Source organism: Rosa rugosa, chromosome 7 (genome assembly GCF_958449725.1).
Source record: "Rosa rugosa chromosome 7, drRosRugo1.1, whole genome shotgun sequence".
In the NCBI taxonomy this organism is placed as follows: Eukaryota; Viridiplantae; Streptophyta; class Magnoliopsida; order Rosales; family Rosaceae; genus Rosa; species Rosa rugosa.
Window position 1 is genome coordinate 7,303,456 of NC_084826.1, and position 15,644 is coordinate 7,319,099.

Consider the following 15,644-nt stretch of genomic DNA (forward strand, 5'->3'; position numbering starts at 1 on the left):
TTCTGTTGGTTTATAAAGATCTAATTCAAACAATCAACCTAGTAGTAGATACTTACGTATGTACTAACTTTACTTTTGATCTTAATATTAGTTAGAATGGTAAAAAAGAAAAAAAGTAACGGATAAGAAAGCATCAACGGGGTGACGTCGACGACACGGTGAAAACGCTTCGTTCGTCCCAGTATAAAATGCCCACAACGCCTCGAGTCTCAAAGTCTCCGAGTTTTGGGTGAAAAAATCCCAATCCCAATCCCAAATCAGGGGGGTCTTCAAATTTGGTGATAGCGGAAGCTTTGGGAGGCGGCTTAGTGGATCTACTTGAAACCCGTTTTCCCTCTGCTTACCGCTATTCCCGTCCGATCTCAGGTACTTTCTTTGAAGGTCAACTTCTTCTTTCTTTCTTTTTTTTTTCTTCTTCAGAAAATTCGAAAGTTGTGTCTGGGTTTTGATGATTATGGTTATGAATTTTGATCTGAGCTGCTTGGTGGGTGATTATAGGGTCTGGTGTTGTTTGGGAGTTTTGTAAAGTAGAAGAATAATAAGTTGAGTTTCGTCATCATGGCGTCCAAGCGCATCTTGAAGGAGCTTAAGGATTTGCAGAAGGATCCTCCCACTTCCTGCAGCGCCGGTACGCTCAAAGATTTGTTATTTCTGTCATCTCTATGATCTTACATGCAAAAGAATCGAGATTTCGGTGTTCATCGTGTACCCATTAAGCTAAAACTTGATAAATTGACGGTTTTAGTGTAGATGTTGGTTGTGGTTTTCGATTTGTTATGTACCCAGATGCTTTTGGTTAATTTGTATTAGGTCCTGTGGCTGAGGACATGTTTCATTGGCAAGCGACGATTATGGGACCCCCTGATAGCCCATATGCAGGAGGTGTATTCCTTGTTACCATTCATTTCCCTCCTGACTATCCTTTCAAACCACCTAAGGTAACTTGTCGAATCTGCAAGCTTTGATCCTTGTGTTTATGCTCTCTTTTTTTGGGTCGGAAGGGTGATTGTTTCAATTTTCAGGTTGCATTTAGGACAAAGGTCTTCCACCCGAATATCAATAGCAATGGAAGCATTTGTCTTGATATCCTCAAAGAACAATGGAGTCCAGCCCTTACTATCTCTAAGGTTCGGCTTTGTTATCTTTCAATCTCCCAATGAATTTGTCCTGACTATTGATTGTATTTGCGTAGTCATATATTTTAGAAATGGTATGTATATGCTGCCTTGATGCATCAACATATTACTTCGAAAATAGAAAGAAGAATATGTTTAAATTATTGCAGAGGTCTTCCCAGAGAAGTTGTTTGTGGAATAACACAACTCAGAAGACTACTCATTCCAACCTGAAGTAGGGGAGATGCTTGCTTCTGCTTTTTAAAATCCTTTTTTTTTTTTGGATTTTAACTTCTTTGGCATATTATCAGAGAAATAGAAGCTAGTAACTGCAGTGATGTGCCTTTCTGCAATTTCTTGTGTCAGAGTTTTGTTTTTAAGTCATTCTTCTTCAAAGGATCTGATGATCTAGTTAAAGAATGTTGCATAAGATGTAGTAAATCTAATTCTTGACATTTCCAGTTCTTAATTCACGAGATTAGCCACAACTTCCATTGTGTTTCATAACTTGAACTGTCATAAAGGAAGTTTGTTGCTGATTTTGAAACTGGTTCTCCTAAACTTTGAGTTTTGGAATCTATTTGAAGTTTGAAGGGGCAGATCTTTGGTGGCTAAGGAAAAGGCAAAAAGAAAGGATTTTTTTTTTTTTTTTTTAATTTAGTTTATCTTACTGTTGGACTTGTATTTACTAAGCTGGTTGTGCATTTGAAATCAGGTATTGCTCTCAATCTGCTCATTGCTGACTGACCCAAATCCTGATGACCCCCTTGTACCGGAGATTGCCCATATGTATAAAACTGATCGAGCCAAGTATGAGTCGACTGCACGTAGCTGGACTCAGAAGTATGCAATGGGGTGATGATGGTCTTCTCCAGGTTTAAAATTTGTATTTTGAGGGGACAGGGTTAAGGGTGTTGATTAATTTGTGGGATGAAGGAGATCTTTGTTCTTCCTGTGTTTTGTTATATTACCAAAGATATGAATGGGATGTAATTCTGGTGTCACCAGAACTTGATGTTTCTTCTAGCTTGAACAGTAATTTATCATTTATGGTTTACTCTTGATCCCCCATCCACTAAAGAGTTACTATTGTTTGATTTACCATTTTAAAACAAAATCTAGGGTTAATTACATATAAGTGCATATTTGAATGTTTTTTTAGCCATAAGACTTTTTTTTCCCTCATAAGGCCACTAGATTAAAAAGGGTGTTATATTTTAGATATAAAAACCAACATATTTACAGAAATGCCACTAAAGTAAAAAGTCAACAATCATTCTCTCTCTCCTCTCCGGCGAGGGATCTGGTCAACTACGGCGGGTCTCCGGCCGACCTCCGGCCAACTTCCGGTGGGTCTCCGGCCAACTTCCAGTGAACTCCGGTGACCACAAAGCTACTGTCGCTAGCAACAAAAGCTACTCTGGTGAGATTTACAGCAACCTCTGGCGAGGTCACAAAAGCTACTGTAACCACCAACAAAAGCTACTCTGATGAAATTTCCGACGGTCTTCTGTGAAGTTACAAAAACTACTATCACCAACACTAAAAGCTGCTCCCACCAACAACAAAAATTACTGTCACAGCAACAAAAGCTACTCTGATGAGTTTTTCGGCGAGGTCACAAAAACTACTGTCATCAGCAACAAAAGTTACTGTTACCAGCAACAAAAACTACACTCAACAACACTTAAAGCTACTCACACCAACAACAAAAACTACTGTCACAAATATCAGAAAGCTACTGTCACCAGAAAAGTTACTATCATCAGCAGCAAAAACTACTCTCACTAGAAACAAAGACTACTGTCACTAGCAAGAAAAACTGCTCTCACAAGAAAAAAAGCTACTCACCAGCAACAAAAAGTAATCCCACCAATATCAAAAAAGCTACTCTCACCGGCACCAAAAACTATTTTAATCATCACTAAAAACTACTCACACCAACACGGAAAACTACTATCATGCAAAACAAAATCTATTTGCAAGATTGAAAAACTATTACCAGAGACTAACGAAGCTACAACCACCGACTGAGAAAGCTATTACCAACCTACACAAAAACTTCTATGAAACATTAAAACAACTATACATTTACAATATCGAAGGCTTCCAAATTATAGCTACAATACCTCTTACAAGCAGCAATTATAACCAATCAAATCAAACTCTGGTAAACATATGCTTCCAGAGCCAGTTAAGAAACCAAAATTACAATCCTACTACGGCCATCTGATGCATTCCCCAACTTTAAAGGAGGCACACACATATATTCTCAAATTGAAACCCTTATGTCGTCGTTACGCTATGATAAGACAACACAACGCATACCATCTTTGCAACTAAAAATTAGAAACAGTTTCAACACTCACCAGTTAAAGAATCAAAAATCCAATTATCTATAATCTAAAGGGCGTCAACTGTTCATTCGCGCTGCACTATTCATTAGTGTCGTACTGTTCATTCAAGCCCGAAGTAAATGACGCTTTTGCCCTTAATTTTTTTATTAAATTACATCCCTGCCATTCAGTCTGTTATAAGCACCCGCCGACAGTAGAATGCTAGAACTCCAGAAGGTTCAGGTTTTTTCGCTCTCTCGCTTCTCCTTATCAACTTGACAGTGGTCCAGATATTTAGCAACGGGAGGGTTGCTTATCAACTTGACAGTGGTCTATTCACGAGATTATTTTTTCACGACCGTTGTTTTTCAACGAGTGATTAATGCCTTAAATCTCGGAAAAGAGAGGATTAATAGCATGTGAGGAGACCGAACGGTTTTCGAGGGGGCCTACAGAGATTGGCCCACAAAGCTCAATTTCAAGCAAAGTTCGTCCACGCGGAGGTTCACCGCAATAGCACTAGCTTCGGCCTGAGTGGCCCGTTCTCTGAGATGGGCCAGGTTGCGGCCCATTTCTTCAGAAGCAGCCAGAGGTTCATCGAGTTGGGCTTCTTCTGTAGCAATCGCGTTTTCAACAAAGGCTAAACCGGTATGGAGGTCCTCGATCCGAAGTTTGAAGTCGGACCTTTGGATTTGTAGTTCCCGCAGGCGGTTGGTTCGCTCATTTAAAATACCGCGAGAGATGTCCATTTCTCGAGAGAGGCTATTCAAAGCCTCTCGAGTGTCGTGAGCCTGGGCGTTCGCGGCCGGTTGACGTTGGCGGGCCTCACCAAGTTCATTCAGCAGATCGTCAATGACACTAAATTGCTGCAGGGTCAATGCCTTCTCCTGGCGAAGATACCTTAGAGCTTCCAAGACTCGCGGGAGGATGTCAGTCTCCAATACCCGAGGTCCCAGATGTTCGTGAAGCATCATCTTAGCCTCATCCACAGCAGAAGGAGGAGTTACCTCTAACACCCTCATCAATCTCTCGAATCTGGTAGGAGGAGGAGGCGGCGGAAGCACCACAGGATCACGAACCACCAATGCAAAAGGGTGGACAGCTTCCTCAGTTTCTTCATCTTCAACAGGTTGGTATGTCCCTTCAGCTGCAGGAGAATCTGGAAACTCAACTCGCGGCTCACCATGGGCAAGTGGAGCAGATTCAAGCACAGAGCCCTCGGCTTCGACGGTTGTCTCATTTATTCGCGAGACTTGGGGGGCACCACCACCGTCAGTATCATTTTCCATCTCTGGGGCGATTGTCTCGCCGATAGGACCCTCAGCGTTTGCAGCCACCTCCTCGGTACAAACAGAATCCTAGTCAGATTCAGAAATGTCAGAGAGCGGGGTTGGATCTAAAGGGAAATGGAAAGCATTGGCCAACAGTGGCTTACCTCTCGAGCTGTTAGGTCAATAACTGGTACGTGGTCACCAAGAGGAAGAGGCCCCGCCTCATTCACCTCTTGGACCTCTAGTGCCGCGAGAATCTCTGTCGTCATCAGTTCCTCATAAACGACAGAAGTCTCAGACTGGCTTTCCACGCTTTCATCCTCCGAGGAGTCGTCATCAGAGATCGTTATTAGAATGGTAGGACCTTGCAGATGCTCTGTAGATGTGGGAAACGGAAGAGGCGCCACAGGGTTAGTTGATGCTTGAACTAGCAAGAGAGTTGGCTCTTCTGCAGTGGCTGAGGGTCCAGCCTCGCTCAGGCGAGAGGGATCAGTGGTCCTTTGACGGACCTGTCAAAAGATACATAGTGAAAATCCTGCCCAGATTCTAAAATTTAAATAGGATAAGACGAGGCTGGAGTTTACCAATCGCATTCCCAGAGGTTCGTCATCTTCAAAACTCTCTTCGATGAATTGAGCTCGATCGCGTTTGCAAGCAAAGACAACAGTGGCCTGTACAAGAAAAGAGTCATAACTCAAAAAGAGGGGAAGCACCAAATATACAAGTTTGGGATCGTTCTTAACCAAATTACCTCAGTGGGATCTTCATCATGCGAAGACTCTCCCTCAGAAGTCTCCTCTGCTATTGCCTTTTGTTTCCCGACCTGAGCAGAGGTTGTCCTGCTCCGGGTAGTTTGCTGCAAAACACACTCTGGAATAAGAGCGGAAAATCAACATAAGGAAAAGGAATGGTGAAGAAAGACAAAAACTTACTGTTGCCCTAGGCTCGTGGATTTGTATCCCTGGACGCGATAATCGAGAAGGTAGAATAGGTCGCGGGGGTTGTGCTGCAGGGTTGGAGAAGCGCTCAAGAATCTTGCGGTCCTCCGGACCAGGACTACTCATGCCACGAAAGATCAGGACGAAGAGTTCGTCATGTGGCGGGTCCCAACAGTTCACGGACACTTCTTTCCACTAATCAGCATAATCATCGTCTACATCGTTGAGGGGGTACAGCGCTCTGACCCAAGGGGGAATCACTATCAAAGTAAACCGACTTTGAAAGGGGGCAGACCCAGGTTGGGCTAATCTCCGCCAAGAGGTGTAGTAATTGGCAGAATCAACCAGAGGCCAGGGTACCAACTGGGCCAACCCAAATTGGCGAGCAAAGTGGTTAGAGGCATAGAGCTCATAACTTACGCGGTCAGTGGCAGGACGAATATCCAAGCAGGAGATGGCGCGACGAAAGGCCAGGTGGGCTCTTTCGCTATGATCCCGTCCATTGGGCAGAAAGCCATCATCAAGGGGATGAGGGAATCGCCTAGAAAGGACTATTTTTGGGTCTGGCATCTCTCCCAGCAAGTACAAGTAAATAAAACACTCGAAGTAGGGTGGAGCTCGATACCTTACGTTGCGGCAAAGCCAGTTCCCCAAAAGGGAATCAACTGGAGGTTCCTTTGGAATATCACCGCGACGAAAGAGAGGGAAATAAATCTGTAGCCAAAAGGCAAGGATCCAGAAGGGGCCACTAATGTCGGTATCAAATGGGCGCATTACGGCTCTATAAAGGGAGCGATATAACGCACCCAATACAGGTTGCCCAAGGCCAATGCAAATACCATTGTAGAGAGCAGTGACCAGAGAATTCCAAGGCCCAGTAGGTTTGTTGGAAGAAGTGCAAAAGATAAATTTGCAAAGCCAGAATTCCAGGAATGCGATACCTCCTGTATGGTCACGCCGGGTGCAGTAATAGTCGCGCCAGGATGGGTAGGATCTGCTGTGATGCCCTCGACCAGCCATATCCATTCTCAAAGAAAATTGAATGCCATCAAACTGACCATGCACATAGGGGTCAAAGTCAATGGGCAACCCAGTGATGGTAAGAACATCCAGCAGAGTTATGCTCATCTGCCCAAACCGGAAATCGAATGTATTGCTGGAGGTGTTCCAGAAGAAAAGAGCGGCGGCTAGCGGTGCAGGGCTAGTATTATTGGGAAGACAGAAGCATAGATCGATGGTTTGGGTGATACCCACCGCATCCCATCGGGCCAAATCTCTCGCTCGGACCTCTTGATACCAAACATTTTCCTCGGGAGCGACGGTAGGCCAGTAGCCCACTTTCCTCCTTGGTCCCCAACTGCTAAAATCACCAGGCACCTGCCAAAGAGCCGCTATGGGACGACGGATGGGAAACCCATAATAGGCCATAGCATCATCTGGCAAACGATCGCGAGGTGTGGGACCCAGACTCGCTTGACTATCACCGCCACCAAAGCCCATCAGTCGACTTCTCTCCTCTCCGGTCTGACTTCTACATCGAACACTCATGTTAGTCCGCCAGGTGAATGCGGCTTTCTCAGTGATTTCATCTGCCTGATCGATAACGAATGGTTTCTTGGATGCCATTTCTAGGTTGTGAGGAACACTTCTCCATTACACCTTGATTTATAGCTCAGATAATTCTGGAGATTAATTTATTAGCTGGGCCAGTGAGTGACCCTAGTTGATAATTAATGAGTCATTATTCCATCTTGAGAATCGCATTTAAGGCGACAGTGAAGATACTTCTCCAATACGCCTTGATTTATAGCTCAAATATGTTTGGAGATTAATTTATTAGCTGGGCCAGTGAGTGGCCCTAGTTGATAATTAATGAGTCATTATTCCATCTTGAGAATCGCATCTAAGGCGACAGTGAAGATATTCCACCTTTTCCTACCACCGCAGGGCCAGCATAGTGGCCTGATGTTTTTTAAATAAAACATGATTAAAACCGATGCGGTTTTAGATACTAAAGTTGCAGCAAAATATGGTGGTTTCACTTGGTCACACGTCATGATGACGATAGCCATGATCCAATCATCCTCTTTGACATAAGACTCGTGAAGGATTAAATGAAAGCAAACAGTTTGCTATTTTGCATCTTATTTCGCCAAGTACTATAGGCCTTGATCTGGCCAGGAAAGCGGCTCCAACACGTACATTTGAGAAAATCAACAGAGAGCCAGCAAACAAGGCAGATACTTGTTGCTATACACATGGCGAAGCTACCACCAAGGAAGAGAAGGATCCTCATCCGCGATCAAAAGCAGTCTCTTTCGCATGGGGGGCACGCTAAAGTTTTGATTGCCTACAACCTGCCCAAGTTTCGCTAGATCCATGGGGGGCAATAAAGTTGGCAAAGGAAGCGTCAGTTCATGACAAAGGCAATTTAGTAGTGGCATCCAAGCTTTATGGCCTATTTAGAGGCCTATATGGAAACAGTCAAGCCAATACAAGTGGCTTTGGAACAACGACTTTGAAGCAACGACATTATAAGAGCGGTACTGATTCAAGACCTCTTTAGTCAAGACGAAGACCTTTGACTTCGAGGTCTGGGGGGGCAATGTTTGGACCCAAAATGAACATTTTGGCCTGACAAGGCATGTGTTGGAGAAATTGAGCCAATGTCAGTGGCTCAAGATATATATTGTCGACAAGCTCGAAATATATATTTAGAGGCTAAATAAAGCCTACTATGGAAGCATGAAAAGTTAATTTTAGCACATTTTCCTACTTCGGCTAGGAGAAACCGAGCTAAACAATGAAGGAGGGGCGGCAGACTAACCAAATGAAATCTAAATGAGCTAAAACTTTCCAGATTAATACTAGACATCCCAAGGATAATTTCTTATGAAGAGTGACAGAGCTAGTTTTGAGTGGAAGGCCTTCAAACAATCAGTCCAATTTTCTACAGAAGCAAAACTGGAAAACTGGACCTGTAAGAGGTCCAACAGCATTTCCGGCCCAACCTCATGGAATAAAGCTCTGAAACTTTGTCAGGATGATCTACACTCATAGTGGAACATTTTTTATGAAGAAGTCGAAGGCTCATTCTGAAGTCTTATTGGAGAAATAATTGAAGGAATAAAGGGGCAGAAACTGACCTAAAACCAGCTTAATATTCACATGTTCATGTTTCCTACCCACATGAAGAAAGCTAGATGCTTTTCTTTTTTTTCCTTGGATATATTTTTCTACTACAATCTCTTTAATAGATCATCATCACTTCCATGTTTCTGCACCTTCATGCTTTGCTTTCATTTCATCATTTCTCTATCTTTTCCATATTTTACAAATCACTTTCATACTCCACTTTCATTATTTTTCTTCCCTATATAAACACCTTCTCCTCTCATTCTAAGCCACACATTCACAACATCAAAACATCTCTAAGATGATCTAAGTTCTCTCTAGAGCAACCTCTCTAAGAGCAACTCTTCTCCTTCTCTTTCTCTTACCGGTGATCACACTCCTAGTTCTAGTCTTCTCAGAAGCCGACTTTCAGTGCCACCAAACCCTCTGCCAAAGTACTTCGGTCCTAGTCTCTTCGGGAGCCGACGGTAGTGCCGCAACCACAACGGTTACAGAACCAGCCAAGCAAGGGAAACGCCCTAGCAACCCAGCCAAGCTAAAGTCACGCTTTAACAAGTTCTCCTCACTTCCCAGTGGTTCTCGCTCTGCTCGATCTACAACATCGAGTATCGATTGTGATTTTCAAGAAGCTCAGCAAAAGTCCTCGCCACGAGGCACAAAGAATCCCGCGACGAGATTGGTGCTCTCCTCGTCTACAATCGCTCAACAGAAGTCAGGTCAAGGGACACCCCCGACGACCGCACCCGACGATGCTGGCACGCCCGCGCAAGAAAAGAGACTGTTGACCAGCTGCAACAAAATTGGAGCCAAACAGGTACTAGCCACAATAGGGAGAATTCCACAAATGGTCACTCAACTATGACTCATTCGACACTTTGGTCACTCAAGTTTCAAATATATCACTTTGGTCACTCAAGTATTACACTGTCATCACAAAAGTCACCCAAGTGGCATTTTTTCTCACAACAAAGTGACTTTTGTGAATGACAGTGTAATACTTGAGTGACCAAAATGATATATTTGAAACTTGAGTGACCAAAGTGTCGAATAAGTCATAGTTGAGTGACCAAAGTGACTATTCTCCCGTCAACCTTTCTTTTTTATTTCTTTCTTTTTATAACATTAGTACTATTCTAGCTTCTCAACACAAAAACATTAACACTATCCTTTCATGTAGTTGAATGTTTGATTAATAAAATATGTAATTTAAAAAAAATATTGATCTTTCTAATTTTTTTTTATTAAAATTTTAATACATCCTAAGTTTAATTTTTTTTTAAACTTTCGAGTGTCCCAGTAGAGATCAATTTTTGGCTCCGCCACTACGCCAATATACATTTATATTTAAACATCATTACTGTGGTTTACCTTGAGCCGTGGTTTTCAACATCAAAGCCTCAACAGGTATGAAAAAAACTTAGTGTAGCTTTTAAATCTCAACTCAAGAGGTTATGTCCAAATAATTTTCATTCTTTCTCGGCTAAATTGTAGTGAAAGATGTTATATATTTGCATCTAACACTTTAAGATCACCTAATACTAACGCTAAGTTTTTTTTTCATTTTTTTTTTTTTACAAAAATGTTGTCAACGAGGCTCCAAAGTGTACGAACAAAACCAACTTAAATAAGTAGATTATTAGGTTGAATTTTCTAAATGTATGACACCGTTCGATCAATAAATAAATAAATGTATGACACCAATTCATTTAAATTAAAAAATATAAAAAATATTTTCAATCATGCGATATCATGCACCTTGTACATATAAAGATCTAAGAGGTTTGTTTACGGTGCACCAATATTGAAAACTAAATCTGTAGTTTACAACTAGAAGTGTCACTCACAGAGCTCGGCGGATGTAGTAGATCTTGACAAAGGCAATGAAGAGAAATAACTATTACAACAAGCAATTAGTTTAATTCAGAGGTAAACTGACTCCATGCATTGGTTGACTACTTTGAGACGAATCAATTTCTATATGGTATTAGTATATCTATGATCCAACTAAATCTATTAGATGAATCGATATATTGATGTACGCAATGTAAAACTTATTAAGCTATTGGTATCTTAGTCATTGATGGATATAAAATCATTCCGCTGCTCGAGTGAGTTGCTGGCCATGCCAGCTCTCATTGTGATAGCTAGAGTTCTAAGCAAAATGATGTGTGAGCTGCGTAACTGATTAAAATTTGGCACTAGAGGGATGAACTCCCCAAGTTATTGTCTCATTCTATTTCCTCGTAGCAATAGTTATTTCTCTTCATTGCCTTTGTCAAGATCTACTACATCCGCCGAGCTCTGTGAGTGACACTTCTAGTTGTAAACTACAGATTTAGTTTTCAACTTTCAAAACCTCATTTCCCATATTTTCTTTTGGATCATACCAGACTATCTATTGATAAAGAATGATCGTTTCTTTTTTGGAAGATTATTAAATTCATTTATAATGATCATCGAGATTCATAATATAGAGGAATTTAAGAAGAAGAAAAAAAATCTTAGTTAAAAAGAACTGAAGATAAAAAAAGAAAAAAAATGATGCATTATTCTAATCAAGTGAAGTCTTTAAAAGCGTGCCAAATTTTAAAGTTTAAACTACCTTATATTGGAAGAATGGAAGGTCTAAGGCTTGGGTCCAACATAGATACAGATAAAGGTGGATGACATAATCAAAGGCTTTATGTGCCTCGTGAGCTGGAAACGGTAATTCTTTGTCCGTCTGTCTCTGTGCGACAGTTGTTTATTTCATTTCTGGTATCTTTGATCCTCTGCTGTTAGGTCTTGTTCTTCCTTTCATATTTGCCTTCTTCCACTTCTCTGCAAATCTTCATATACACGCGGATTGACCATCAAATTTCCGCCGACGTTTAGCTCTCTGGGTCAATCACGCAATCTCAATTTACATTGGCTTTTGAGTTCTGGCTTGGTTTGCTCATCAATCCTAGTCTGAAAGGTAATTTAGCTCTGTTTCTCAGCGTTACGTGTTCAAATTTATATATAATTAGCATTCTTCGATTTAGAAATGTATGATTTCCTTTGAACATATGTATTAGAAGATGTTCATAACCAATTAAATTTGGATGCTTTATCTTTTCTGAGGTTCAATTGAGTGTTTCACTATTAAATTAAGGAGCTTTGCGCAGCTGTTGTTTCTGATTCATGTGTTATTCGCTGCTATGGGATACTGGGATTAGATTCTATTGATAAATTTTTCGGGTTTTGTTGTGTAAGTTATGGTACCTGTGCTAGCTATTGATATTTCAAAGGTGAATTTAGCGTCAGGGCTTTGTTCGCTTTCTTAACTAGAGCCGGATACTTGGATAACATGTCTATGTCTATGTTGTTAGACTAGTTCTGTTTATAAAGATGTACCCTTTGTTGAAGGTTGGCTGAAGTGGCCTGAAAATTATAAAGATTTAACATTAATTATGTGATATGCTCTCTCCCAATGCTCTTCACTGACAAAGTTGATGGGTTTTTGAATTTTCAGTGTGCCGTGTATTTTGGTGTTGAACATCAAGATGGGAGCTTGCGCGTCCAAGGTCAGTGTTCTTTCGTTCTTCCTTCTGTTTTCTTCAACGGCTTAAGACTTCTCATATGTCAATTGATATTAATAATATATCTTCCTCACAGAAAGTTTGTGGACAATTGTTGGACAATAGTTCAGTTTCTATGCTTAAAATGTATGCAAAAGAAGTCTGTTGTCTTTGGTATTTCGTAGTTAATAATTCTCTCTGCAGCTTGCGATGAAGAAGTTTACCATTTCTTAATGACTATGATGCTCTTTGTAATATAATGATTGTGAAACTTCTTGCATGCCACCTAGTGTTTACTTTTGTTGCCTTGTTTAATCTGACAAGTTATCATGTTCGTGATTCTTGTAGTCTAAAACTATGGGAGATGACGAGTCTGAACATACTGTTGAGTTTACTGGTGGGAATTTGCACCTCATCACCACCATAGAAAAGTGGGATCAAAAGTTGGCTGAAGCAAAGACAGATGGCAAAGTTGTAAGTTTGAGCACCTTTTGCCTTTCAAGAGAAATGCATTGTGTTAAATTGTATCTGGTAGTTCACTTTCAAATTTGTGATATGCTTGGATTGAGCCAAATTCAATGTTTTTAGTAATGTATATTCAATTTAGAACCTGGACCGTTGCAATAATTTAGTGATTATCCACTAAATATAGATTGTCTCGTGAATTATGATACATGTAACACAACTTGGGATGGAATCCTACAAGATGCAGTACCTTAAAGAATCAACAAAAGAGATGAAATAATAGTATGTTTATGAAAGATTTTTGTCTGCTGAAAAGTTGAGCATCTGCAGAATTAAGTTTTTATGTCCAAGGAAAAGTACCATAGCAGAGTTTCATGTACATTGATCTTCCTCCATTTCTTTATGCTCAATATGTTTGCACCTTAGACCAATGAGCATAAAGAAACGGAGTAAGATTTATGTACATGGATATTTAGATCAAAAGAGACGGCCTACCACAGAACAAATTCTTAATAATAAATATATCCTATTTTATATTTTTGATTTATCATTATGAAAGTGCTCAGAGTTTTATCTTATATATTCTTTGGTTAATTTACAACATTATGTATGAACAGATATTTTCCAAAACCTGGCTGATGTACTGTCAAATGATGTTGAAGTTTTGTGTATATGGATCTTATTTAAGACTGCAAGGTCATAAATGCATCAGTACACAACCCTTACTGCAGCTTCGATATATATCCATGCTATTGTTATGTACTGTGTAGGTTAACTAGATTTGGGTTTTTGATTTGCATATCAGTTTTTGAATATTTGTTCGCATTGTTTTGTATCTCTACATATAAATTGAGACTGATATGTTCAACAGGTGATTGCAAACTTCAGTGCAACATGGTGTGGTCCTTGCAAACAGATTGCACCATTATATCGCGAGTTATCTGAGCAATACACTTCTTTAATGTTCCTTGTGATCGACGTTGATGAACTTACTGTAAGTCGGTAACCAATTTTGTTATTTCAATAGAGTTGGTGCTATTGATGCTGATGGTCTGATGTGTCCAGTAGCCTATCATAAGTTGTCAACTGGTAGGTGGTTCTTACATTCAGTTCTGTATGGTGCAGGATTTCAGTACTTCATGGGATATCAAAGCCACACCAACTTTCTTCTTCCTCCAAGATGGTCAGCAAATTGACAAGCTTGTCGGAGCCAACAAGCCAGAGTTGCAGAAGAAGATAGTTGCCATTGTAGATTCAGCCCCTTGTAAGAAATGACTGCTATAGTGGTCTGTTTGTGATTCAATGTCTCCTATTACATTTGCTGCAGGTTTCTTGATATCAATGTGAAATTTTTTGTTGTAAGTTCTTGGATTGTAAATATGAATGAGATCAGACGAGTTTTGATGATATGAAAATCTTAAGATCTTTCATGACAATTTTACTGTTGTTATTTCAACTTAATTGGTGGCCATTACTCCTTTTCTTTTGCTGTTGTAACCAAATCGTGATCAATTTTAGCTAAATTGAGTCCTTTCTGTCTTGATGCCTTTTCTCTCAAAATGGTCCAATTGCTCAAACCTCCTCTGCTCTATTATTACATTTTCTCCTGATTCAATGTACTTATAGTTGCAGAGATGATTACATAAATTAGCAGTGAATGTAATAAGTTGTTAATGCGCAGCTAGTATGGCCTTCAAAAACGCGGTTGTTCTTTCATTCAGATAGATGTTGGTCGGAATTGCTTATGAAATCTCTTGACCATGATCTCCATGTAATTGACTCACGGAAGCTTCTGAATTATAAAATGGGCAAAAAATCACAAATAGTCACTGAGTTATGACCCCATTCGACACTTAACTCACTGTATTTTCAATAATATCACTTAACTCACTCACTTTTACATCTGTCTTTCACTTAACTCACTGCCGTTGATTCTACTGTTAGAAGCCGTTAAAATTGAGGGTATATTTGTCACTTAACTCACTCACTTTTATATTTGTCAAAATACTTAAAAATACATTTTTAACTTAAAAAAATCTAAATTTATCAGATTTTTTTTTTCAGTTTTTTTAAATTTTTGGAATTTCTAATAAAAAAGGATTTTATTTTAATTTAAATATAATTTGAAAAAAAATATATTCCCTCAATTTTTAAAGTTAGAAATGCATTTTTTAAGTGTTTTGACTAACATACCCTCAATTTTAACGGCTTCTAACAGTAGAATTAACAGCAGTGAGTTAAGTGAAAGACAGATGTAAAAGTGAGTCAGTTAAGTGATATTGTTGAAAATACAGTGAGTTAAGTGTTGAATGAGTCATAACTCAGTGACCATTTGTGATATTTTCCCTATAAAATGTCATCTTCTTATGTTAGAGAAAATCTACTAACGGCGACAACCTGATTAAACGTGGACAAAGAATCAAACACTGGCCAGACACAATCACCAGCCATCAAAATTCAAGATTAAGGGCATCTCCAACATACTAGCTATTTCAACAAAAAGTTAAAAATTTGGCTAATTTGAGATAGTTTAGCACTCCAGCAGAATAGCTATATGAAAGTCAAATTTAGCTTTTACTAAAATCTCTAGCTAAATTTAGCTAGGGAGGAGAGAGAAAATAACAAAAAGCTAAACACTCCACGTTCTATTTTTTTAGTTTAGCTAACACTGCTGGAGGAAAAGCTGAAAATTTACTACCTAAATTTAACTTTTAGATGATTTTTTAGCTTTTACTGTTGGAGATGCTCTTATACACCAGAAGTAGTTGGGTAAAAGACGGTTACTTTCTTAATCAATCGAATACTAGTTCCTCAGCCTCAGATGTCAACCTTTCACAAACAACAT

The 15,644-nt window shown here is 39.8% G+C and overlaps 2 protein-coding genes across 3 annotated transcripts; both read left to right on the forward strand.

Moving 5' to 3' along the window:
* The first annotated feature begins 205 nt into the window (after nucleotides 1-205).
* Nucleotides 206-2,179, forward strand: LOC133723856 (ubiquitin-conjugating enzyme E2 28). Its single transcript, XM_062150722.1, has 5 exons — nucleotides 206-366; nucleotides 499-628; nucleotides 811-938; nucleotides 1,023-1,127; nucleotides 1,831-2,179. Exons 2-5 carry the CDS (start codon nucleotides 559-561, stop codon nucleotides 1,972-1,974), a joined length of 447 nt encoding a protein of 148 aa, XP_062006706.1. The 5' UTR covers nucleotides 206-366; nucleotides 499-558; the 3' UTR covers nucleotides 1,975-2,179.
* Nucleotides 2,180-11,440: 9,261 nt separating this feature from the next.
* Nucleotides 11,441-14,235, forward strand: LOC133720988 (thioredoxin H9). Of its 2 annotated transcripts, none has more exons than XM_062147483.1 (5): nucleotides 11,441-11,751; nucleotides 12,289-12,340; nucleotides 12,683-12,808; nucleotides 13,671-13,793; nucleotides 13,925-14,235. In XM_062147483.1, the coding sequence occupies exons 2-5, from the start codon at nucleotides 12,320-12,322 to the stop codon at nucleotides 14,072-14,074; spliced, it is 420 nt and encodes a 139-aa protein (XP_062003467.1). In that variant the 5' UTR covers nucleotides 11,441-11,751; nucleotides 12,289-12,319; the 3' UTR covers nucleotides 14,075-14,235. The 2 variants fall into 2 exon arrangements, with proteins under 2 accessions (XP_062003467.1, XP_062003468.1); XM_062147484.1 differs by lacking the exon at nucleotides 11,441-11,751 and adding an exon at nucleotides 11,839-12,024.
* The last annotated feature ends 1,409 nt before the right edge of the window (nucleotides 14,236-15,644 follow it).